Source organism: Cetorhinus maximus, chromosome 4 (assembly GCF_964194155.1).
Source record: "Cetorhinus maximus chromosome 4, sCetMax3.hap1.1, whole genome shotgun sequence".
NCBI classification, from domain to species: domain Eukaryota; kingdom Metazoa; phylum Chordata; class Chondrichthyes; order Lamniformes; family Cetorhinidae; genus Cetorhinus; species Cetorhinus maximus.
In genome coordinates, this window is record NC_135882.1 from 10,637,395 (window position 1) to 10,664,369 (window position 26,975).

Consider the following 26,975-nt stretch of genomic DNA (forward strand, 5'->3'; position numbering starts at 1 on the left):
GAGCTCCAGCCCTACTTCAGCTACCTCGGAGCTCTGCACCCTACCAGTTTGCACCACAACCTATCATACAGGTTCCCCACCCCCTCCCCCCACACTTGCCTGACAGGGTCATGACAGTCCCCTTCAAGCCTGCTTTGCCAGTGTGCTTTCTCTGGCTCCGTGGAAGTAAAGGCATGAGGCCCAAAATCAGGGATCCCCCAGTTCTCAACATTCAGGCACACGGAATAAATCCTGCACCCCCTGCCCCAAATTTCCAGGCCACATTTAGACTTGCTGCATAATTCTGATTGAAGGAAGAAGGCCATGCACATTAGTAAACAAAAAAAACACTTGCACTCATACAGCACTTCACACGAGCACAGATGCCTCAAAGCACTTTAAAGCCAATTAAGTGCAATCACTGTTGTATTGTAGGAAACACGGCAGCCAGGATGCGCACAGAAAGCTCCCACAAACAGCAACTTGATAATGACCAGATAATCTGTTTTAATGAGGTTGATTGAGAAGTAAATATTGGCTAGGACACCAGGGATATAACTGCCTTGCTCATCTTTGAATTAGTGCTGTGGGATGGTTTACATCCACCCAAGCAGGCAGATAGGGCCGAGGAACTTGCAATGGTTTCTCTTCCTACTCCCACATAGTTAGCGCTGATGTCCCCCAAGGATCTACCCTTGACCCCCTTTCCTTTCTCATCTTGCTGTCCAAAAGCGCAGCGTTCGTTTTCATACACATGCTGACAACACTCAGCTCGACCTCACCACCACCTCTCTCTCAGCTCCTCCACTGATGCTAAATTATCAGATTGCTTATCTGACATTCAGCACTGGATGAAAAGAAATTTCCTCGAATCAAATATTGGGAAGACTGAAGACATAGTTTTTGGCCCCCATTCCAAACTCCATTCCCTTCCTACCAACTCCAGCCCTCTCCCCGGCAACAGACTGAGATTAAACCAGTCTATTCATAACAAAAACAGAATTACCTGGAAAAACTCAGCAGGTCTGGCAGCTTCGGTGGAGAAGAAAAGAGTTGACGTTTCGAGTCCACATGACCCTTCAACAGAACTGAAGTATAGTTAGGAGAGGGGTTAAATATAAGCTGGTTTAAGGTGGGGGGGCGGGGGGAGAGAAGTTGAGGGGCGGGGTGGTTGTAGGGACAAGCAAGCAGTGATAGGAGCAGATAATCAAAAGATGTCACAAACAAAAGGATCAAAGAGGTGTTGAAGGTGGTGATATTATCTAAGAAAAGTGCTAATTAAGAATGGATGGCAGGACACTCAAGGTACAGCTCTAGTGGGGGTGGGGTGGAAAGACTGACAGGGTATTGGTTGTAGATTTAAAAATAATGGAAATAGGTGGGAAAAGAAGAATCTATATAAATTATTGAAAAGAAAAAACAAACAAAAGGGAGGGGGAAGAAATGGGGGGGGAGGGGGAGTTTAAGATCTAAAGTTGTTGAATTCAATATTCAGCACGGAAGGCTGTAAAGTGCCTAGTCGGAAGATGAGGTGCTGTTCCTCCAGTTTGCGTTGGGCTTCACTGGAACAATGCAGCAGGCCAAGGACAGACATGTGGGCAAGAGAGCAGGGTGGAGTGTTAAAATGGCAAGCGACAGGGAGGTTTGGGTCTTTCTTGCGGACAGACCGCAGGTGTTCTGCAAAGCGGTCGCTGACCCCCACCCCCGCCTTCACCCTATTGGTGCCACCCAAACTCCATCACCGTTTCTGCTCTCCAGCGAGCTCCAGCCCTACTTCCGCTACCTCGGAGCTCTGCACCCTACCGGTTTGCATCACAACCTATCATACAGGTTCCCCACCCCCTCCCCCCACACTTGCCTGACAGGGTCATGACAGTCCCCTTCAAGCCTGCTTTGCCAGCGTGCTTTCTCTAGCTCTGTGGAAGTAAAGGCATGAGGCCCAAAATCACTGGATGATTTTGTAACTTGGACTGACCAAGGCCTTGGTAGGTATGTGACATGTAAATGATGCATGTATGATCTGTTGCTCTTTAGCCATGATATTCAATACCTCCTCCAAGATCAGCAAGAAAGAAAGACTTAAATTTCAATAGCACCTTCTAATGGCCTCAGAACATTCTAAAGCACTTTGCAGGTAATGAAGTACTTGTAAAGAGTAAAGTAGGAAATGCAGCAGCTCAATTGTGCAGATCAAGATCCCATCAACTGCAGGTGAATACATGGCCAAATCATCTGTTTTCTGTAGTGTTCCGTGCTCTTCAGATCATGCCAAGGAACCTTGCACATCCTCCTGAGAAGGCAGACGTTCATTTAATATCTGTTCTGGAAGATTCTGAAATGGTAGCCCATTTGAGATGGAGATGAGGTGGAATTTCCTCTCCCAGAGGGTCACTTGGTCGATTCCTGGGATGAAGGAGTTGTCTTATGAGGAGAGGTTGAGCATTTTGGCCTATACTTATTAGACTTTAGAAAAACAAGAGGTGACCTTATTGAAACATGTAAGATCCTGAAGGATCTTGATAGGATAGATGCTGACAGGATGTTCCCTCTCATGGGGGAATCTCGAACTAGAGGGCATAATTTCAAAATAAGGGGCCTTCCATTTAAGACGGAGATGAGGAGTAATTTTTTCCCCAAGGGTTATTAATTTTTGGAATTGTCTACCCCAGAGAGGCTGGGTCATTGAATATATTCAAGGCTGAGTTAGGTGGTGTTTTGATCTACAAGGGAGTCAAGGGTAATGGGCGGGGAAGGCAGGAAAATGGAGTTAAGGCCACAATGAGAACAGCCATGATCTTACTGAATTGGCGGAGCAGAATCAAGGAGCCAAATGGCCTCCTGCTCCCTGTTTCTTATGTTCTTAGAAGGCACCTCCAGTAGTGCAGCTCTCCATCAGGACTGCAGACTTATCGTACTAGACAATGGACTCACATCCAGAGGAGAACATGAGCCCACAACCTCCTGACTCAAAAGCAAGATTGCCACGAAATGAGCCAGTTGGCCTTTAACTAGTGAATTTGGGGAGAACTGAAGTTGAGGGGGGGAGATCTGGTGCACACATGAAAAGGCCTGATTGTGCAGTAATATTCCACCAGAGAAAAATAAATTGGCTCCTTTGCAGTGCACCACTGACTATAATGGGTATAATTTGTGCGCTTTATTTTCCTCACTTCATGTTTCTTGAAACGTAATTAGCTTAGGGCACTCATTATCTTAGACCATCTGTCGTGACAAAACAAAAACACTGTTCGTTGGGCACTTTCTGTTGCTCGAGGCCTTTTCTGTGAATATTTTCGCTTAATTGACGGAACGTTTGCGGTAACAAGCAACGTCACATTTTAGGCACGGCTCAAAAAAATTCAGCTGAAGAAGCAAACGTTAGAACTTTTCTTCTGTGCACATTGAGTCATGAGACAGTCATTGAGCATAACGTTCCACATGCTCTTTTAGTTCATCTGATTTAGTATATGCAGCAGTTGTTTTTTTTAATATATTACCAGGGCAAACTGGTAGCTAATTGAATAATTTTTTGATTGAAGAAATATTGGATGCCACATGCTGATTTAGTTTACAAATATAAAATCATTACTTCCCTGTGGGTGTAATTTGTCGTCGCACAAATTCCACCCTACATTTCTAAATGCTAACAGACATTAAACCGAGAAACCAGCGGCTCTATTGTGTGCTTGCTTTCCTGCTTCAAGCGTCCTCCGAATGTGCAACAAAATCAGAAAACAAAAGCCTTTATTGGGTGATAATGTCTCACGTCATTCCTGGTTAGGTTTCTTCATGGCGCTTAGCAGAAATACATTTCAGTAATGGTATATAATGAAAAAGAAAAGTGATTGAGAGAGAGGTAACCCTGACTGCGAGTCAGTGGCTTCCTGCTGTGTAGATGTCTGGTGACTACTGCCTTAACAACAACAACAACAACAACTTCTATTTCTATAGCATCCCAAGATGCTTCACAGAAGCATTACGAAGCAAAAAAGACACCCGGGCCACATGAGGCGATATTAGGCCAGGTGACCAAAAGCTTGGCCAAAGGGGTAGGTTTTAAGTAACGTCCGAAAGGAGGGAAGTGAGGTAGAGCAACAGAGAGGTTTAGGAGGGTTGAATTCGGAGCTGAGAACCTGGACAACTGAACATGGGGCCAGCGTTGGTGGAGGAATTAAAATCGAGGATTCTCAAGAGGCCAGAGTTAGAGGAATGCAGGTATCTGGGAGGATTGTGGGGTTGGATGAGATTACAGAAATAGGGATGGACGAGGCCAATAAGGGATTTGAAAACAAGGATGAAAATCTTAAAATGATGACGTAGCTTGATCGAGAGTCACTGTAGGTCAACAAGCACGGGGGTGATCGGTGAATGGGACTTAGTGTAAGTTAAGATGTGGGCAGCAGAGTTTTGGATGACCTCAAGTTTTTGGAGGGTCAAATGTGAGAGACCAGCCATGAGTGTGTTGGAATAGTCAAGTCTCGAGGTAACAAAGGCATGAATGAGGGTTTCAGCAGCAGATGAGTTGAGACAGGGGCAGTCAGAGGATGTGACAGAAGTGGAAATAGGTGGACTTAGTGATGCATAAATATGTGGTCGGAAACGTGTGTCAAATGTGACATCAAGGTTATGAATAGACTGGTTTAATCTCAGTCTGTTGCCGGGGAGAGGGCTGGAGTTGGTAGGAAGGGAATGGAGTTTGGAACGAGGGCCAAAAACTATGTCTTCAGTCTTCCCAATATTTGATTCGAGGAAATTTCTTTTCATCCAGTGCTGAATGTCAGATAAGCAGTCTGATAATTTAGCATCAGTGGAGGAGCTGAGAGAGAGAGGTGGTGGTGAGGTAGAGCTGGGTGTCATCAGCCTGCATAAGAAAATTAACACTTTTGGATAATGTCACCAAGGGTGACAACAAGATGAGAAATGGGAGGGGGGCGCAAGGATAGATCCTTGGGGGGCACCAGCGATAACTATGTGGGAGTAGAAAGAGAAACCATTGTAAGTACCTTGGTTATATAATGCTTCCTTCATTCACAGTGGTGCTCTGACAGTGCAGCACTCCCTAGGAGGAGTGTAGCCTAGATTATACACGTGGGTCTCTTAACTGGGGCTCAAACCAATAAGCTTCTGACACTGGCTGGTATTGAGGAGGTGCCTGAAGGCTGAGGGCCGGTCTACATATTGAAGCCCCAGCAAGAGCAAGTGCCTTCAGGTGAAGAGATTAGATCCTGTCAGAGAAAACAAAATAAAACAAGAAATCTAATCAGCGGTAACTTTGTTGCTAAAAGCCAGCTTCCCCAAAATGGAGCCATTAATTTTTTAATTTATCCTTACCCCCAAGGCAAGTCTGAAACAGTGAGTCCAGTGCTATGGCATAGATGCCCCGCTGCTGGGCACCCATTATACTAGTGTGAATTGAGCGCTCAAAAGTCTGCCCACTTCATATCATAAGCTACCTCGAATTTGCAGCACAGAAACAGACCATTCGGCCCAGCTGGTCAATGCTGGTACCTATGCTCCACACCAGCCCCCTCTTGCCATAGTTACTTACTCTCAACATGTCAGCAGCATATTCCTCTCTCCTTCATGTGTTTGTCCAGCTTACCCTCAAATGCATCTGTGCTATTCCCATCAGCCACTCCGATTGGCAGCAGGCTTCACTTTCTCGTCATTCTCTGGGTAAGGAAGTTTCTCCTGAATTCCCTATTTAAATTTATCAGTGACTACATTATATTTATGCCTTTAGTTTTAAATTCCGCTTCCCACCCACCCCTCCATACACCCCCCTGCCAAACAGACAAGTGGAAACATCCCAATATCTGTCCAACAAACCCCTTCATAATTTTAAAGCCCTCGATCACATCAGCTGTCAGCCTTTTCTAGGGGAAGAAAAGCCCCAGCCTATCCGGTTTCATGATACAGCAGTTCTAGCCCTTTAGTTTTGGCATCACCCTTGTGAATCCTTCTTGTACTTTCTCCAGAGCTTTTATATCCTTTTCTTTAAGGTGAAAAACGTGGTGTCATTTCTGGAGTTTGGGTTTCAACCAGACAGGACATGCCTCCCACAAACAGGCAGACACTTGGTCATTGCTGGGTTGAGATGTTCAGACACTCAGGACTTGCAGTGTGTTTTTTCTGTGTAAAGTGGTTACTTCAGAGTTGTCAGACGAGCGTTGTATCCCCGATGGCTCCAGACTGACTGCAGTCTTTAGGAAATGCTGCCTGACGTATCAGTGCAAATTCTTTTGAAGATTTTCACAAACAAAGAGATATTGAACGCAATGTATCTCTTAATGAGATTAGTGGCTCTCCATACCCACAGTGTTTTCCCACATGAGCCTAACTGTCACATAAATATAACTGCTCCCCAGGATACTTGAATTTGCCGTAGGCTCTTGCACTGGAGGAGCACCACCAGCAGTGCCTTCACAAGACCCTCCAAATCCACTGGCAAGAAACGCAGTCCAACAGCAGCGCTCTCTGCCAAGCCCAGCATCGAGGCACTAATCACTCAAAACCAGCTTCACGGGGCGCAGTATGTCATTGGTACACCTGACACCAGATTCCTGAAGCAACTGCTCTACTGAGTCGTGGCAGATTTCCAGGAGGGCAGTGCTTTAAGGATGTCCTCAAAGCACCCCTAAAGAGGTCAAATATCCCTGCCGACTCATGGGAGGCCCTGGCTCGTGATCGATCAAAATGGAGAAGGCCCATGCGGGAAGGCACTGAACACATCGAGAGACTTTGTCGGGAACATGCAGCGGTGAAGTTGAGACACACAAACCCCCAAACGACCCATCTGCCAAATCCTTCAAGCACCACCTGCCCCACATGTGGCAGAGTCTGCAAATTGCGCATTGGAATTATTGGCCATTTCAGAACCCATTGAAGCAAAGTGGAAGCAAGTCATCCTCGATCCCCAGGGCCTGCCTAAGAAGGAGAGAAGGCTGGTACTTGAATTATACGATTGGACCTTTTTCAAACGCTTTGAAGAAACAGCTGGTTGGATCCCCATCCAAATACAATGACAGTACTCAAGCCACAAGTATAACTCGTCTCAGACTTGTCTTCTGTACCGTTTGCGGGAATAGCTAGCAGTAATCAGTTTTAAACATTTGTTCCGTGACTTGCAAAAGTTAAGCCAATTAATATATTGAGTTTGGCCCCAAATCAGACTTGGTATTTGTGAATCCATTGATCAGCTCTTGGCAAGATGACACTTTATGGTGGAGCTTTCTGCTTTGAAAGTGAATCATCGGTTCCACAAATACACGACTCACGCGTAATTCTGTTTTGTTTTAAGGTGCCCAGGCTGCTTGGACAGGGTCATGTTCTTTCATTAGATGTAGAGTAGAGAGACACCAGTATTGGAATGCTGCTACTGTTGCATAGGAATTCTGGCATCAGGGCCACCATTTTACCAAACTGCTGGACTGGGCAATTTTCTTAGTTTTACAGGTTCTCGAGTGCATCAATGTGAAACCATTTAAAGCACATTTGAGAGAGCTTGAAGAGCGTGGATATCTAGCTAGCCAAAGAAAGGCCAACGGAAATTGAAAAAAAGAGCATCCCTCGGGTCACTCTGGAATACAATGTACTCGAGAAAATAGGAATGCTGCAACCATATGAGAAGCCGCAACCTGTAATAATTGAAGATGAAACATCAACGATGATGAACAAAGCCGTGATACAGTGCAGGGTTCTTAATGCAATTGGTCCAGATGGTGGGGCGTTGAACATGTGGAAATTAGAGATAAGTCTTTAAGAAAGGCATTTCCTAAGATATGGCAATATATTTTACTCTCATTTTTTAAAAATCCAACGACTCGAAGCGCTACAGCCTACAGGGCTATGGACCCAAGAGCTGGAAAATTGGAAGAGACTGCATGGCTCTTTACAAGCTGGTACCACCACGATGGGCTGAATGGCCTCCTGTGCTGCAAATTTTCGACATTCTATGTTTAAAGTCTTAGTGATTGGAGAAATCCCACTCCTTCCCACCTCTCCGTATTAAACACTGTCACATCTGGCGGTGATAAGAGGATTTTTTTTGTCATATCTTAACTTAATTTCTATTTTGCACGTTCTAGTTACCACAATGCTGTATTTTTTTTTAATGAGTGTTGCGTTTTGTTTCTCATGGTGGTTGATCCTTTCTAAACAAGAATTTTGGCCAGTTTCTTGCTGGGCAGTTACATCCTCACAGAAACAAAAGGTTGACGATACAAACCTTTCCCGGTTTTTTTTTACTTCAGATGGATTTCAAGAAGTGTTTTCTAATCTATAGATATTCTTCATTTGAACTTTGTCAAAGTGTGTTTCAAAGTGCCTTGCCTAAGTAAAAAAAACAACGTGATGTAGTTAGCTCACACTCGCAAATAGGGTTTGAGCGCTTATCAGTCCCGTGCCAGAGGTTGTGGTTGGTTTCACGTTCAGTGTGTGTGACATGAGAAAAATATATCCTTACCTCTACAGAGCAGAGGCTGAAGCTGGAGTGTTCTTGATTTTTGTGGCTGAAGACCACACTGGATAGTACAGTTATTCAGCGACATCATAGAAGCTTTAATTGTACATATGGTGCCAGGTTTTGTACAATGTTTGAAGGAACTCTTAACACTTACAACATAATCCATTTTGGCCATCATCTCACCTCTGAATAAAACGACTGCATTTTGAAGGACCGGTTACCTTTATACCAAGCCAGCACCTGATGCCCAACTACAAATGAAACCACAGGTCTGTGATTTGGTGAATTTGGGCTTACACAGCTGTTTCTTTGGAGGGGGGTGGGAAGGAAAGCCACTGGGGAGAAAACAGCTTAAAACTCAAACTGTATGAATACAGCATCATTGCATTTCACAGGAAGAGTAGGACTTAGGAGCGGGAATAGGCCATTCATCCCCTCGAACCTGCTGTGCCATTCGATAAGATCTGGTTGTCCCCTCGACTCCACTTTCTCGTCTACCCCCATCAGATGTCGTTATCTTTTAATCATTCAATGACTTGCAAAATTAAAGGATTTATAGGGATGAAAGTAATGCAACGCTTTCCAAAAAAAAAAGTGGTTTGTAAATGAGTTATTTGTAAATTGTAAAATTTACAACAACCCCTTCCTTCAGTCAACAATTGGTGTTCCTATTTCTGTCACTGAAAGTCATGACAGATCTGCAATATCTATTCAAGTACCAAAGACATCCTTTAGGGCATTTTTCTGAATTAGAAATTAGAATGACACAGCACAGTCGGAGGCCATTCGGCCCATGGTATCTGTGCCGGCTCTTTGAAAGATCTATCCAATTCATCCCATTCCCCTGCTCTTTTCCCCACAGCCCTGCAAATTTATTTTTTTTTCCCTTTCAGCTATTTATCCAGTTCCCTTTTGAAAGTTAATTTGGAACCTGTTTGCACCGCCCTTTCAGCCTGTGCATTTCCAGATCATCGTACGTGGCTGCCTGAAAATATCCCTCTTCAGCGCGGCGCTGAGAAAAATCACTTGGTGTTCTGCTGTCTCCAGATAAGCTGACTTTGCCCCAGTCCCTATTGTGTAGAGTTTTATTGACTCCAGTCTACCTTTAGAATGAAATCAATATCCTTTGTAAAGATCAAACTCGAAATGTCATTAAAGTGAGATTCCTCTCTTCCAGAGTTGTGTACACAGTACAAGTTTTTAATATCAGGCTTCTGATTATTCATAGAGACATTTGTCTGTAAAAAGATTCACACAGGACAAAAGGTCAATAGATCTAAGCAGCCTTTCTCTCTCTTTTCTCCTGCTTCAGGCTCTCATACCAGCTTTTTCAGCCCAAACCACTACCATTCCCCTCCCTCCCACCCCGACCCGTACACTTCTAGGTATTACATCCTGAGTTATTGCACCGTTGAAATTAAAGTGTGATGTGTTGCGTGTAAGATTGCTGATATTGGCAGTTCACATGCCATTTCGACTCAGGGAACATAGACAATCCGAAATCAGCACTGAGCAATTTGGGGGGTTTTTTTTTGCTGCTTTTCCCACCCTCAGTACTTTACGAGTACCAGTTCAAAAGCGAAATGTTGCGGATGATGGAACTCTTAAAATAGAAACAGAAAAGGCTGGAGACGCTCAGCAGGGCAGGTCAGACAGCATCTGTGGAGAAAGAAACAATTAACATTTCCAGTTGATGCTCTTTCGTTAGAACAAACCTTTCTGGGGCAAGGCCGTTGACCTGAAGCAACTACCAGTTCATTGCTCACCTGTGCATTTGCAACTTTTTAATTTGATCATCCTGCATGGTCATGTACAACATTAAATATGGTGGAGGACAGGGTCCAGTTTGACTGTGATATTCACTCCGGAGTCAAATGGACTCGTCAATCTCACCATCTAGGCTCCCATTTGAAAAATAGGCCCTGGGGTGAGACTGTAGAAAGCTTTGAGGGGGCGGGCAAGGGAAAAATGAAAGAACTACCAGGCAACACTGAGGTTGCAATCTATTTAACATGGTTCTGTTTATTCTGTCAGCCTTGCCCACATTGCGCAATGAAATTACACCAACAACAACTTGTGTTTATATAGCACCTCTAACACAATGAAACCTCTCAGGGTGCTACACAGGAGCATTACATAGCAAAACTTGACACAGCCTCATTAGGAGCTATTAGGACAGGCGACCAAAAGCTTGGTCAAGAGTCAGGCTCTAAGGAGCATCTTAAAGGAGGCAGAGAAGTTTAGGGAAGGAATTCTAAAGTTTAGGGCCTGGCAGCTGAAGGCACAGCCACCAATGGTGAAGCAATTTAAATCGGGGTGGGGGGGCTGGTGTGCACAAAAGACCAGAATTGGAGGAGCACAGATATCTCTGAGGGTGGTGGGGCTGGAGGAGATTACAGAGATGGGGAGATTTGAAGATTTCCCCATTGGACATAGACTCGTGCATCTCGTAGCAAAATAAAATTTCATTTCCTACACCACATGGTTGTTATTTATTAATGTCAGAAAAAAGTACTCACCTTAGTGCTGAATTTGGCAAAGTGTTTCCTTCTGAGTGAGTCCTTTAGCACTAAAAGCAGCAGACAAAAGTGAATGTGCTGTTATCTTCAGAACAGATATGAAAACAGATTCAATTTGGCACAACATTGAATGCTTTGTGTTGGAAATAAGATGTCTAATTGTTTAGCCTTCCCTTTTATGTTTCTCTCCTTTTTATTCTTGCTCTCTAACATGTGGCTCTAGGACACGCACTGGGCATTATGCCATGAACTCTTGAAACTAGACCTAGGATGCAATGATTAGAATGAGGGAAAAGTTGCTATTCCCCTTTTCCAGCCTTTTCATTTTGGAGTCGTTGAAATTAATGCGTTGGTCTCTCTTTAAGTTTGCTTAATGCAAAGGGATGAAAAGTGGGTTAGTTCACGTTGGAACGGTAGACTTTGTACTTTTTGCTCTCGTACTTAAAAATTCACATCCTTGCTCTGCCCTCCAATCCCTCATGGCCGATCTTTGTAACCTCCTCCGGCCTTGCGACTCTCAAAGATGCCTGAACTCTCCTAATTCTGGCCTCTTACACGTTTTCTAAAATATATGTTTTATTTTCATTTCCCCATCGTTAGTGCCAATGTCTTAAGCCGCCTGCGCCCCAAAGCTCTGGAATCCCCTCCTTAAATGTTTCCACTTCTTTACATCTCTTTTCTCCGCTAAGACACTCCTTAAAATCTGCCGCTTTGACCAAGCTTTTGGTCACTTACCCTTCTGTTGCCCGGTGGCAAATTTTGTTTGATAATGCTGCTGTGAAGTGTCTTGAGGTGTTTCAACAAAGCTATAGAAATCCAAGTTGTTGTCCAAAATTGTCCAACTTTCAGAATTGTCATTGATGGTTGTCGACTGTACGGGGTTCAGATGTGTTTGAAAGCGATTTTCCATCTGAAATTTAACACTGAAATCAGTGGGTCTAAGGCAGTTTCTATAAGGGGGTGTTCAATCCAAAACTCCAGTTTCATGCCTGAGCAGCAAACTGAAAATGTACCTCTGGGCTATTTTCATTCTTAAGCTTGCTGCTAAATATCACCATTAGCAAGAGAGGAGAATCACAAAGAAATCCAGACTCTTTATTCTGTTGAGCTTCAGTCGTGCATTGATTTTTGCTTTCTTTGTTGCACAATTGTATTCCCTTCTCTCCCAGCCAACCCCTGTCTCTCCTCCCAGTGGGTTGGTGGGTGAAGCGAGATCAACAGTAATACTCACTGTCAGCACCCGTCTCCTTTATTCTTATTCTTTGAGGGGAGATACGGGTGTTGCTGGCTAGACCAGCATTTATTGCCCATCCCTAGTTACCCTTGTGTAGATAGTGGTGAGCTGCCTTCTTGAACCGCTGTGGTCCATGTGGTGTAGGTACACCCACAGTGCTGTAAGGAAGGAAGTTCTAGGATTTTGACCCAGTGACAGTGAAGGAATCTCGATATATCTCCAAGGATGGTGAGTGGCTTTGAGGGGAACTTCCAGGTGGTGGTGTTCCCATGTGTCTGCTGCCTTTGTCCTTCTAGATGGTAGCGGTCGTGGGTTTGGAAGGTGCTGTCTAAGGAGCCTTGGTGAGTTGCTGCAGTGCATCTCCTCATTTGATAATATGTGATATTTACTGGCAACCTCAAGAAAGATAATAGCTCAGAGATAGATTTTCAGCTTACTGCTCAGGCATAAAACTGGAATTTTGGACTGACCGGCCCTTATAGAAGCTGCACCTGTGGTGGAGGGAGTAAATGTTTAAGATAGTGGGTGGAGTTCCAGTCAAGCAGGCTGCTTTGTCCTGGATAGTGTCGAGCTTCTTGAGTGTGGTTGGAGCGGCAGCCATCCAGGCAAGTGGAGAGTATTCCATCACACTCCTGACTTGTGCCTTGTAGATGGTGGACAGGCTTTGGGGATTCAGAAGGTGAGTTATGCACCACAGAATTCCTAGCCTCTGATCTGCTCTTGTAGCCACAGTATTTATATGACTGGTCCATTCAGTTTCTGCTCAATGGTAGCCCCCAGGATGTTGATAGTGGGGGACTCAGCGATGGTAATGCTATTGAATGTCATGGGGAGATGGTTAGATTCTCTCTTGTTGGAGATGGTCACTGCCTGGCACTTGTGTGGCACGAATGTCACTTGCCACTTGTCAGCCCAATCCTGGATATTGTCCAGGTCTTGCTTCATTTGGACATGGACTGCTTCAGTATCTGAGGAGTCGTGAATGAAGCTGAACATTGTGTAATCATCAGCGAAGTCCTCCACTTCTGACCTTATGATGGAGGGAAGGTCATTGATGAAGCAGCTGAAGATGGTTGGACTGTGGACACTACCCTGAGGAACTCGTGCAGTGATGTCCTGGAGCTGAAATGACTGACCTCCAACAACCACAACCATTTTCCTTTGTGCCAGGTATGACTCAAACCAGTGGAGAGTTTTCCCCCTGATTCCCATTGACTTCAGTTTTGCTAGGGCTCCTCGATGCCACACTTGGTCAAATGCGGCCTTGATGTCAAGGGCAGTCACTCTCACCTCACCTCTGGAATGCAGCTCTTTTGTCCATGTTTGGACCAAGACCATAATGAGTTCAGGAGCTAAGTGACCCTGGCAGAATCTAAACTGAGTGTCAGTGAGCAGGTTATTGCTGAGTAAGAGCCGCTTGATAGCACTGTGGACGATACCTTCCATCACTTTACTGGTGATCGAGAATAGGCTGATGATGCAGTAATTGGCTGGGTCGGATTAGTCATTCATTTTGTGGACGGCACACTCCTGGGCAATTTTCCCCATTGCCGGGTCAATGCCAGTGTTGTAGCTGTACTTGAACAGCTTGGCTAGGGGCGCAGCAAGTTCTGGAGCACAAGTATTCAATACTATTGACAGAATGTTATCAGGGCCCATCAGCTTTGCAGTGTCCTGTGAACAAGATGGATTATCATGACAATCGTCAATGATTTCATGATCGCCATTACTGAGACAGCCTTTTAGTTATTTATTAATTGAATTCAAATTCCACCAGCTAATGTCTCCAGAGCATTAGTCAGGGCCTTTGGATTACTAGTCCAGTGACATTACCACTAAGTCACCACCTCCCCTCACTAAGGTTCCAGTAAACTGTGAAATCCTGACGAATGATGCACAACTGTTTCTCTTATGTCAGCTAAAGGGTGACTTGTTAGACTAGACAGGTTGGTGTCTTCAGTCAGTTGAACCGTTACCTTCCTTTGCAGCTCAGCAATGTACGTATGCAGATACAGTACGTTTACTGCCCTCTTTGCTGCCAAGGCTGCCCCACTAGATATAGATGGGGACGGATTTCACACAATAGAAACCCCAGCAGTGTTCTGAGCTGGCTTCACTGAAAGCGATGGAATTTGAATGTAAGCTAATCCAAATATGAAATCTGCCATCACCTCACAAACAGTTTGCTTGAAACCGAAAGACAGCCAACAGGCGAGTTGGCAAGATTCCCTTGTCCACGTTTACGCCTGCAGTTGTTAAACATTAGTTTTGAGTTTTGGTAGCGGTGGGGTGTTTATAAAACCGGGATGTCTGCAATTTTCTTTCAAGCTCAGAAACAATTCTCAGCAGAGCTGTTTCAAAAGATTACCCCTTGCTGTGTGGAACCTGGCGCTGCTGTTGTTAGTCCGGTTACTATGTGAGCTGCCAAGACATAGCCATCACCTCGTGTCTCCTGTCACAAATTGTGTCCTCTTTTCTGACAGCTTCATAAATACTTAAGAAACCCACTCTGTGCATTGATGACCTGATGCAACTGTCCATCTATTTGTAGAAATGGTTGATGCATCAAACAATCCACATAAAAGCATAAACTCTCTGGCCAGAAATACTCATCGCTGCTTTATACCATTCACACGTCAATGCTGAAAGTAATCTTCCAACACATGACTTCCAAAGAGCAGGCCTCCGAGCCATGTTTCACAACAGTTTTATGTGGCAACAGGGACTCTCTTAAGAGTTTTTTTTATTTGTTTGTATTTTATTTTCAGCTGCAGCCAAAAATTATCTGAAATGCAAACAGCCATCCCTCCTCTGTGTATGGTAGGTCACTGACTTGTCGATTAATGAAATGGGTTTCTTCTGGCAAATGCCCAACTTGACACCTGTGTTTTATGGGTCTTTGTCTTTGCTTTCTCCGAGGAATGTATCTGCTCTGCTAACTTTAAGAACGTAAGAAAATAGGAATGGCCCCTCGAGTCTGCTGCGCTACTCGCAGCTGATCTACATTATCTCCATAAGTTTGAAAAGTTTAAGAGTGGTATACACAGGAGTGGTGTACTGTCTGTAAATGAGTTACCTTTTTGTCTGTACAGAAAGATTTCTAATCCATAACTTTAATGAACTGTGATGGTGTAGAAATGATTAAGAAGCTGCCTTTCCCAGTGAGTTTTTGATGGCTTCCGTTCAACTTACTTTGATACTCCATATTACAGTCACTGCAAACTGTGCTGGAGACTGAAAATGTCACACATCTGTGCCCACCAGCCTTTCAAACGTAGACCATCAGCCACATCAATGATCGTTTTAATCTAATCTGGTGGAGAGGAACAGGAGGTTTTACATGCTGTCTAACTGCATTGTGTTCTTCATTAGCCTCCGTTCATCCACCCACCACCATCTCTGTGTCATCTTCTCCAACCTACAACCTGCCCTGAACTCTCCATTCCTCCGACTCTAGCACTCCCCCTTACCCATCATTGACGGACGAGGAGTGGAATTCTGCACAACCCCAGGAGCGAGCTGGCAGGGGTAGATGGGGACTGTAAAATTGAATGCCATGGTGGCGTCGCTGCCGCCTACCCACCTCTGCTGTGATTTTACCCAGCTTGCTCACCTGCCTTTGGGCTCTTAAGATGGTCAATTAAGGACCTTTTCCTGTGCCACTGGTATTATCCTGGCAGCGGGGTGTATATGCGTTTGCAGACTGAGGAGAGTGTGACCCCCTCTGTGCAGGGACCCTGCACCCAGTGGAGGCCCACCACTGCCACCCAGCCATCCTAAACCAGCGCTCCCAAACTTGGTCCTCCACCACCCCCCCTTGCCAAGGCCTGCCAGACAGCCCTTGGTGGAACTTACCTAATTAACTTCTCATCCGGTTTTATTGGCGATCATTGTTGGGGTCTGCCTGTAGTCCCAACAGTGACCACCGCTCCCGATGGGAGTGGTAAGATGCCAGCAGCTCTCTGAGGCAGGACTTTCTCCCAGGTAGGGGTGGAAGTCTTGCCCCGAGCCGATTAACGGCCCGAAGACCATAAAATGGCTGCAGGGCAACCCAGTTAAGCAGAGGCTGCCTTGCCCCTGACTTTTCAGCTGGGAGGCAGGGGCCACCACCTCCATGTAAAATTCCGGCCATGTTTGCAGTCATCCAGCGCCGCACTGTGTAATTCTCTCCTTAGACCCCCCTATCCATCCTTCTGCCCCTTTCACACGTTCCTTCAAACCCACTCCTTTCACCATTAGCTATTGGTCGCTTCTCCATAAAGCCCCTTCTTTGGCTCGACATCCATTTCTACCTGATTATGTTTCAGTGAAGGGCCTCGAGGTGATTTTCCTACACTAAAGCCTGTATATAAATGAAAACTTTTTTCAACTTAAGAACTGAAAGACAGTAAATGTCTCCATCCTTTCATTGTTTAATGGATTGTCTGTGCACCTTTACTGACAATGGTAGTATTTTGAAACGGCATTCCATATTGTACCCACTAGAACTGTTCCATTCTGCACCTGAATAATGTTGGACTAAAGCACTCGGTACATGAAGCACAATGCAGGGATTCTGATATAAAAGCAGAGACGGTTATTGTCAGAAATGGGAAAAGAAATGTGAAGCTTTGGGGGTGTTGTTTTCATCAGAACTATTCTCCTATCATGTTATAACCCGCAGTTTCTTGTTCAAGATACTGATTGACCTGCCGTGTAGTCCAAGTTTTATCTGTGTGTTTGTAACACGTCTTTATCCTAATCGACACCAACCCAGGCTGATGAGCTGAGATGAACATTTTCCCCTTTGGTGGATCTATTAGTCCTGAGTCTGGAGTGCAGAATTTGTCATCTCATTTGTAGAGGTCTGAAAACTAGTCAGGTTTGATGTACCTTACGATTAAAGTACGTGGTTGACATTGAGTAACACTCCCAGCTTGCATAATTGCAAAGGGATACTTTTTTTTTTACATTTTCGTTAAACACTTGCGATCTCGTGGCATTACCTCCAACAACAAAGATTTAGAGATTCTAAAGCTTCTGTACAAGTTCAGATTCTCCTCACAGTTCACCTGTGCCACAGTAGCAAACAGTGTGGAACAGACGAATCATTTTTTTAAGTTCAGAACTCCACTTCTGACAGCTCCAGTGACTTGCCAAATTTTGGAACAGTTATGAAGTGAAACTGTTGTGATCAACATGAACGGACGAGTGAGCGGTGAAAGAAAGAGACAGAGATTGGTAAACAGTAGAGCAGATGCCTGGACACCTTTTAACAGTGTCAACAGTGCAAGAAAGTAAAGGCAAATGCACTGCTGCCCCTGAATTCAGGCTGTGTTAGAACAATGTGTATCATTCAAGGGAACAGAGAAAAGATCTTTCCTGATGCTGTTTATGCTGGGAGCCATTTTGAGTTGTGGACATTGGGCAGGAAATATGACCTTTGAAACTGCTGTGATAAAAGAAAATGGCAAACTGCATTGCACAGAATTATCCCTGATAGACCTCAAGGTGAACTAAGCTAGCAAGGTTTTGTGAACCCACACATTGTGTTGAATGTACACATATTGTGCCTACTTCATTGCGCCTATTTGCGCTGGCTCATTCCTCAGGGCAATGCCTTGACCAATCAGAGTCAAGCTGCCTCATTTAAATTTCAAACAATGCTTGGCAGTTAACTGTCAGCCACCATTAACTGATGCATTCTCCATGGCAACGCCTCTACCAATCAGAGTCCACTTGCCAACCCGTCAGCACTCTATTTTCATTCAGTATAAAGTTGTTGCTCCCCCTGACGTTGGTATTCTTGCAATTGTCCTGATGAGTGCAAGACAAAAAGCTTCGACAAAATGTCTTTTTTCAGCAATACTCAAAATCAGAAGAATAATTGCCGAGCTAACAGTAGTACATTAGTTTTTGTTTTCGTCATAGAGTGTGTTGTTAATGATGCATCCCTGCCATTAATTACCTCACCATTGGCACTCATGGCTTCAGCTGCCTAGGCCCAAAACTCTGGAATTCTCTTCCTAAAGCTCTCTGCGCCTCTCTACCTCTCTTCCCCCTTTCAGGGTGCTCCTTAAAACCTACCTCTTTGTCCAAGTTTCAGGTCACCTGTCCTAATAGTTCCTTAGGTAGCTCAGTGTCATAGAGCCAGAAGGAGGCTGTTTGGCCCATCGAGTCCATCCCGACTAACCACAAAGCAATCCATATACTCCCTGGTCCCTGTAGCCCTGCAATTTGATTCCCCTTTGAGTGCCCGTCCAATTTCCTTTTTAAAATCGTTGATTGTTTCCACATCTGTCAACTTGTGTGCGGCAAGCTCCAGGTCATTCCCCCTGCATCGCTCACCCGAAATCTTAAATCTGTGTCCCCCCCAGTCCTCATACCATTGGCTAATGGGAAGAGGTTTTTTTTCATGTACCTTATCTAAACCTGTCGTAATTTTGTGACTTCTGTCAAATCTCCCTTCAATCTCTTTTGCTCCAAGTGGAACCACCTCAGCCTTTCCCAAGTAATCTTGTAACCAAAACGCACCACACACCGCACCCCCCTCCCACCCCCCAGCACCCCCATCCCTGGAACCTTTCTGGCACATCTCCTGTAACCCTCTCAAGAACCTTCACATCTTGGACCAAAACTGGATGCAATGATTAGTTGAGGCCTAACATAGGTGCAGCATAACTTCCCTGCTCTTGTACGCAATGCCTCTACTTATGAAGCCCAAGACCCCATGTACTTTGCTAACCGCCCTCTTCATATGTCCTGCCACAAAAGATCTATGCGTATTCACCCCCAGGTCCTTCTGTTCCTGCACACTCTTTAGAATTGTGCTCTGAAGTCTGTTTTGCCTCTCCCCATATCATCTGCCAAAATGCATCTCCTCACACATCTCTCTTTAAGATTCCATCTGCTGCTTGTCTGCCCTTTCTGCTAGTCTCTATAGCTATGTTGCAGTCAATTCATATCATCCTCACTGTTTGGCACTCCTCATGTTCAAGTTTTAGACTGAAAATCACTCCTGTGAAGCGACTCCGGACATTTCGTTAATAAGGGCAAGGAGGTTATGTTGAACTTGCACAAAGCACTGATCCAGCCTCAACTGGTGTTTTGTGTCTAGCTCTGGTGCTGCACTTTAGGAAAGATGTGAAGATATTGGAGAGAGAACAGAAAAGATTTATGAGAATGGTTCGAGAGATGAGAAACTTAAGTTATGAAGTAAGATTGGAGAAGTTGGGACTATTTTCCTTGGGGAAAAGAAGGCTGAGAAGAGACTTGCTAGAGGTATCCAAAATCATGAGGGGCCTGGACAGAGTGGGCAGGAAGAAACTGTTCCCCCCGCTCGTCAAAGGATTGAAAACGAGAAAGCACAGATGTAAAGTAATTGGCAAAAGAAGCAAAAGTGACCTGAGAGAGAATTTTTTTCATGCAGCAAGTAGTTAAGGCCTAGAATGCACTGCCTAAGAGTGCAGTGGAGGCAGGTTCAAGCGAGGCATTCAAAAGGGAATGAGACTGTTCTTTGAAAAAGGAAGAATGTGCGGAGCTATGGGGCAGAAGCTGGGAGAACGGCACTAAGTAAATTGCTCATTCAGAGAGCCAGTGCGGACATGATGGGCCGAATGGCCTCCTCCTGTGCTGTAACAATTCTGCGGTTCCGTGCATTTACTTTGATAAAGGCACAATATGATTGCAAGTTGTTGTATGTTATTGCAATTAAAGTTAACGAGGCGTTTAAACCTAGAAACTTGTGCTTTGCGTGAATTTGAATTTTTTTTTTTGGTAGAGATTTTGATGTTAAGTTGTCAAGAGAAGCACAGTCTGTATACATGTCGCTATGATAATATTGAGCTGAGGAGACCTTGCGCTGACTTTAAAGCCTGTTCTCTGCATGTGCATTTGAGTCATCGGTTTTCCTCTCCATTAGTCAAGGATCAACAAGCACCCAAAGGCTGAATCCAAGACATTTTTTCAGTCCCTTTAGCTCTTGCACTGTGTGCGTTTTTTTCCCCCATTGCTCATGAAGATCAAACTAGGAATAAATACATCAGTCAGGGCTTTAATGGGCTCGCTTTAGGCTACGGTTCAAGCAATGCCATTTCCCTTTTGTGAAAGTGTAATTAAAATTGAAGGAAGCAAAGAAGCACAAGAGTACAAAAAACTGAGCAAAGTTGCTTCTTTTTATTTCACTCACTTCATTGTGTGTAACTACCTGGGCTTAAAACTGGGCTTGAATTGTTGCTCCTTTCCCCAGATTAGCAGAGTTGTGGCCTTGGCAACTAGGCTAACCGCTGGAGAAGGCCCAACAGGTGCTGTTCCTGCAGCAGGGCTCTTAAAACTGCCCGGTTAAAAAAAATAAATGGAGGCAAATTGTGAGCAATTTTGGGCCCCGTATCTCAGGAAGGACGTTCGGGCCCCGTATCTCAGGAAGGACTTTCTGGCCCCGGAGAGGGTTCAGAGGAGGTTCACGAGAACGATCCCAGGAATGAAAGGCTTAACATCTGAGGAACGTTTGAGGACTCCGGGTCTATACTCGATGGAGTTTAGAAGGATGAGGGGGGATCTGATTGAAACTTACAGCATACTGAAAAGGCCTGGATAGAGTGGACGTGGGGAAGATGTTTCCATTAGTAGGAGAGACTAGGACCCGAGGGCACAGCCTCAGAGTAAAGGGAAGACCTTTTAGAACAGAGATGAGGAGAAACTTCTTTAGCCAGAGAGTGGTGAATCTATGGAATTCATTGCCACAGAAAGCTGTGGAGGCCAGGTCATTGAGTGTATTTAAGACGGAGATAGATAGGTTCTTGATTGGTAAGGGGATCAAAGGTTATGGGGAGAAGGCGGGAGGATGGGATTGAGAAACTTATCAGCCATGATTGGATGGCGGAGCAGACTCGATGGGCCGAGTGGCCTAATTTCTGCTCCTATGTCTTATGGTCCTGTGGCTTGTATTTTCGTAGCACCTTTCGTGAGCTCAGGGCGCCCAGAAGCGCTTTGCGGCCGACGACGTGCTTTTGAAGTGTTAAGCGACTGTCATCAGGTAGGAAACGCTGCAGCCCATTCTGCGCACAGCAAGGTGCCACAAGCAGCAGTGTGATAACGGCCAGGTAATCAGTTCCCCACTAACTGCACAATTTCTGATTAATCTGTATGTGCATGTTCCTGATGTGTGAAATAATTAAAATTGAGCTTCTTTCAGTGTTCAGGAGCAGAGTAGTCTCTGCAGGAAGATTTACCTCCAGCTCTTACTGTTTTATCTCCACTCCAAGCTAGCAAGATGTCCTCAGCTCTGATACCAAATTTCACATGAAATTGGATAGAATTTGTGCTTGTACAGATCTTCCAACTGCTGTATATATATACAAAAAAAAAATAAGACTCGATTGTCTCTATGGATTATCATACAAGTATTTATTGGATCCTTGGGGAGGGGGAAATATCATTTTCATATTCATATACTTACAGGGGTTTATGAAGATTTCTCCTGAAGTAGTGCCCCTTTCAAGATGTACACTTTGTGACCAGTCATGTTGTTAATGAAGTGGACAATATGGAATTAGTAAAAGGTATTTCTCAGTTGCATACAGATGTATTATCATGGAATTTCAAAGAGGTTTTGTTTCCTTTAATCAGGCTAACTATGACTGACAGCAGTGCTTTTTTTTTAAAAGGGAAGGTTTAAAACCCTCTCCGCTGTGACAGTACAGCAATTGCAAGTGAACGGAGTATGGGCTGTAATTACTTCTAAGCGTTATTCCCCTTAAAGGGAAGGTTTAGATGGCCACATATGATATTCATTATTCAGTCTCTTAGAATATTGGCAGCTATTGTCTTGATTAATAAAATGCTAGTTGTACAGAACAAGGTGCATTTCCCGCATAGAGAAGGCCATCTTCATGCAATTTAATGCAATTGAGAAGCAGTTAGCAAAAGTAGAGGTAGCTTGAGAAATGGGACAGCACTCTCGCGCAAGGTCGCCTATTTAATTAACTCTACCCAAGCTCAAAGAGAGCCACGTTATCAGTTTATCCCACATGTAAACTGGTAGTGCGAGCAGTCAGGTACTCCAAGCCCTATCACTGTCGATTCAGCTTGGGAGCAGCTTGCTTCAAACACTTTAAAACCAAGTTTGTGCCTGAATGCGTCTGACTGACAGCTGTCTAGAAACAGATTAATGGGTATCAAAATATTTCAACTAAAAGATGAAGAGGAATTTTCAAGACACTAAAGCAATTGAGTTAAGCAGATTTGGTCATTTATATATATGTTTTAAAATGGTGTCAACATGTGTCAGTGTAATGTGAAGTAAATTATGCTGATAACACTTAACTGGATTGTAAAAACATAATTTGTAGCCACGTGGTACAGAGTTTTTCAATGCTGCATTTAAATACACTTTTATAGATGTATTTAAGGGGAAACTAGACAAGCATATGAGGGAGAATCGCAGAATTTTTATAGTGCAGAAGGAGGCCGTTTGGCCCATCATGTCTGCACCAGCTCTCCAAATGAACAATTCCCTTAGCGCCTTCTCCCCGTAACCCTGCACATTCTTCCTTTTCAGATAACAGTCTAATTCCCTTTTGAATGCTTCAATTGAACCTGCCTCCACCACAGCCCCCAGACAGTGCATTCCAGATCCTAGCCACTCACTGCATGAATAAGTCTTTTCTTGTGTCTCTTTTGCCAATGACTTTAAATCTGTGCCCTTGCATTCTCGATCCTTTGACGAGTGGGAACAGTTTCTCCCTATCCACTCTGTCCAGACCCCTCATGATTTGAATAACCCTTTCAAACCTCCTCTCAGCCTTCGCTTCTCCAAAGAAAGCAGTCCCAACTTCTCAAATCTATCTTCATAACTGAAGTTCCTCATCCCTCTTGAATCTTTGCTGCAGTCTCTCCAATGCCTTCACGTTCTTCTCAAAGGAACTAGATGGTGACAGTGATAAATTTAGATGGAGAAAGATGGGAGGAGGCTTCAGTGGAGCATAAATGCCAGCATGGACTGGTTGGGCCGAATGGCCTGTTTCTGTACCAGATATCCTATAACTGTGAAGTAAGAACACAGACGAAATGAGATGGAAACCTGAAAGTGAAAGTCAGGGGGAGGCAGCGGCTTAGTGGTTATGTCACTGGACCAGTAATGCAGAGGCCCAGGTTATTCTGGGGACACGGGAATTTAAATTCAATAAATAAATCCGGAATTGAAGCTAGTCTCAGTGATGGTGACCATGAAACTATCATCGATTGTTCTAAAAGCCCCACCTGGTTCACTAATGTCCTTTAGAGAAGGAAATCTGCCTTCCTTACCCGGTCTGGCCTACATGTGACTCCAGACCCACAGCAATGTGGTTGACTCTTAACTGCCCCCTGACATGGTTCAGTTCAAGGGCAATTAGGGATGGGCAACAAGTGCTGGCTTTGCCTGCGACACCCACATCCCATGTGAAAGAATAAAAAGAACTGCTTATGGCAGTACTGCACATTCTGTGACACAGTACTTGTCACTGTGCTCTATCAGTTGAGATGTTGGGCATGGTGTCATAGAGTCATTATAGCACAGAAGGAGGCCATGCAGCCCATCGAGTCCATGGAGGAATCCAGTCGGTCCTATTGCCCCGTTGTATATTCCCATAGACCTGCAAAGTTTCCTTTTCCCCAAGTGCCCATTCAGTTTCCTTTCGAAATTATTCACCGTCTCCACTACCACCGCCCCCCCATAAGGCGGCGAGTCCCAGGTTCAGGTTATTACCACTGGCTGCGTAAAAACGTTCTTCCTCGCTCCTCGCAGCCCCCACCACCCCTCACCCACCTCTTGCCCAGAACCTTCAGTCCATGTATCCAATTTGTACATTTGGTTGGGATTTTCCGGCTCCCTCCCCCCACCATCACGGCGGGAATTATACAGGAGGGACAGGAAATTTGACGGACCAGCCAAGGGCCCGTTGACTTCGGGCGGGAATCTGTGATCCCGCGGGGTTGGGGGCTAAACCTGCAAATCCCGGCCTTTTGTATTTGACGTTGTGCTTTCGAGATTATTTTTCGTAAAAGAATTGAGATTTAAAGCATTAGAAAATGGAAAGGGGGCAAACGAGCCTGTTAACGGCTTATCTTAGCGATAACGGACTGCAGGCAACACTACAGCGGATGAAAGGAGAAAAAGATTATCAAGAAAAGGATGTGCCGTTGTGTACGAAGACTCTGGGAATGGAAAGGACGTGGCAGGCTCATGTGTTGCAAATCAGGGAGTATCGCCGCTGCCTATGCGGCCTCAGCAGTTAACCTTAAAGATGAGAGATTCCTGCCAAATGCGTAGTGAAGTTACACTGGCGGAGCATGAGAAGCCCGAGCAAATTCACCCCCCAGGGTTATAAGAAGCTAAATCAAAGCCATCAGTACATGCTGTCGCCAAAATGGTCAGGAGCAAAATAATCCAGTCTTCGGGCTTCACGGACCAGCTCTCACAGGGCAGATGAGCTGTTAGCGTTTCGTGTTTGGGTTTGGCCTGATAAAACTCAGCAGAGTCATCGTTAATATTAATAAACACGTGGGAGAAGTGAAATAACCCGAGATCGTCAGATTTATTCTTGCTCTGTTGCAAAACTGGTTTCCTGTTACGGAGTTGGGTTTGGCCTGATAAGTCAAGATGTCATTTATAATGCAAAACTGACGCAGCCTTGTGCCAGGACTAAATGACTGCCCAGTCCAACTCTGATATTTCACCGCAATGTAGATTTTTATAGAAGGGAGATTGTTAAGTAGTCACTCGAGAAGTTGGGACACTTTTTAATCACTGTGGAAGTGAGTTAAAGTTAAGAGCCCTTTTCATTAGAACATTTGGGATACTCTGCAAAGTAGCATAAAAAATTACTTCAAAAGGCAATGTGGGAGGAGAGCTCCAAAACCTTTGATATTTTGACTACCACAAATTTCAGAACAGTCAAAATATCATATGGTACCTCGGTAAGACAAATCCAATATTGTCTTAGCAATTTCAGTGGCATTATAACCCTTCACAGTTAATTAAATGTGAAAGGAGTAGGCAGGAGAGAGGGATTAATTTTAAGTAACGTTGTGGAATTCTGTTTAGAGAAATCATTGCACATAAAAAAAATATTGGCCAATGTCTAATAATGCACTGAATTTTAATACACTCAGGAATTGAAGGATTATATTAAGTAAGAAGGTGCTGCAGTATGATTTTCCCATGCGTATCCAAGGTGTAGGGAGCTATGTTTTATAGGTCACATGGAAGATGGTTTGTTTGACAAAGTATTAGGTACTGCCTTGTTTTCTCGGCGATTGGCTTGACATGAAGGAATTCACACACCTTTGCAAGTTGGTATGATTATCAATCAAGTTAATAATGGTCAGTCTGGAATAATTATAGCACCTTTTATAGTTTGCCGCAAGGAAACAATAGTTAAAAGACGTTTGCATACATTTTCACCATTTTCTATTTTGGAATTTCTGTTTAACTAGCAAAGAATGAATTGAGGGTAAATTGAGAGTTGAAAAATTTTCCTATAGACAGATTTTATATTGCATTACATTACGTTTGCACTTTATGTTTTCCAAACAGCTTTAAGGTGATAACATGTTCTCAACAACTCTTCAGCTTCTGAATGAATTCACATTTCCTGTAGCTCGATTGAAGGTTCCACTAGCACCTTTGATCCCAACACCCTCTTTGACCATGATGGCCCCTGCGTCCAGCTCTGGATCATTGTCTGCTGTTTCTGCCCCTCCCATACCACATTCACCCACTGCCAAGTAAATCAACTACTTGATTCTTCACATCAGTGAGCTTCAGAACGGAGATAATGCAAATTGCAGGCTGATGGTCTATGCTGTAAAAAGGGAAATGTATTTAGAATAAGATAACCAGCCCAGGGGAATTGTAACACCAACAACTGAGTTTAATTAAGACTTGAGGAAAAGCACTGTCACTTCCAGCTTCTGGCATTATGAAACTCATAGTGACTTGCTTATCACCTCCATTTATAACAGGTTACATCTGAATAAATGTGGGAAGTTTACATTAATAAAATGTAAGCTCTTCTGCAATAGATCTGGCTGAATCCAGAGATAGTTATTGGTGGAAAGAGCAGTCAGAGGAACTATACCAGTGATCGCTCACTTCTAGAATATGAGTTTAAATCTGAGTGAGAATTCAGAAGTAGAAGTATCCAGTTTTCTGGAACTCCGAAGTGAAGTGAATTTGGGTAGCTTCAGCTGAGTCCTTTGTGGATGCATGAATCATCCCAATAATTTATCAGTGAATTGGCAATTTTGGTTAAGGAAATCGCCAAATATGAAGAAATACTCTATACCCCATACTGTCACTCGTCATCTTAAGGAGCACAGAAAAACAATCTAACTTAACATAACTGGGCAGAAATAAAGATATAAAATCCATTTCATACTGGTCTAATACTTGTATATTGAAGAGGACATTGGCATGCTTAGTAAGATGTTTAACAGCAAATCGATCCAGTGTTGAACTATATGTTGATCTTCCTGCTCCATCACTGCTTTTCGCTGTGAAATGTAAAGTACAGCTTTAATGGTACCAAACAAAGCTTAACTGATCAATGGAACCACAATGTATAAATCACCAGATGATAAAGGCAACTTGTGGAAATAAAAATGCGTAAACTCATTTTGTTGTGCCAGTGGAGACAGAAGTTTCCATTTGACTGCAGCGACATAAGGCATCACACAAATGGCATATAAATGTGTTAAAAGCAAAATACTGCGGATGCTGGAAATCTGAAACAGAAACAGAAATTGCTGGAAAAACTCA

The 26,975-nt window shown here is 44.1% G+C and overlaps 1 protein-coding gene across 2 annotated transcripts in view; it reads left to right on the forward strand.

The window, feature by feature from the left end:
• ctdp1 (CTD (carboxy-terminal domain, RNA polymerase II, polypeptide A) phosphatase, subunit 1) overlaps positions 1-26,975 on the forward strand; it is a 285,110-nt gene that overhangs the window by 229,785 nt on the left and 28,350 nt on the right. The window contains exon 13 of one of the 2 annotated variants that reach the window (XM_078539925.1): positions 21,635-21,736. The exons of the other annotated variant lie outside the window; for it this stretch is intronic. Within the exon in view, the coding sequence (XP_078396051.1) occupies positions 21,635-21,644 (10 nt within the window). The 3' untranslated portion in view covers positions 21,645-21,736. Of the gene's footprint in view, positions 1-21,634; positions 21,737-26,975 lie in introns of those variants that run through there. 2 annotated transcript variants of the gene reach the window in all.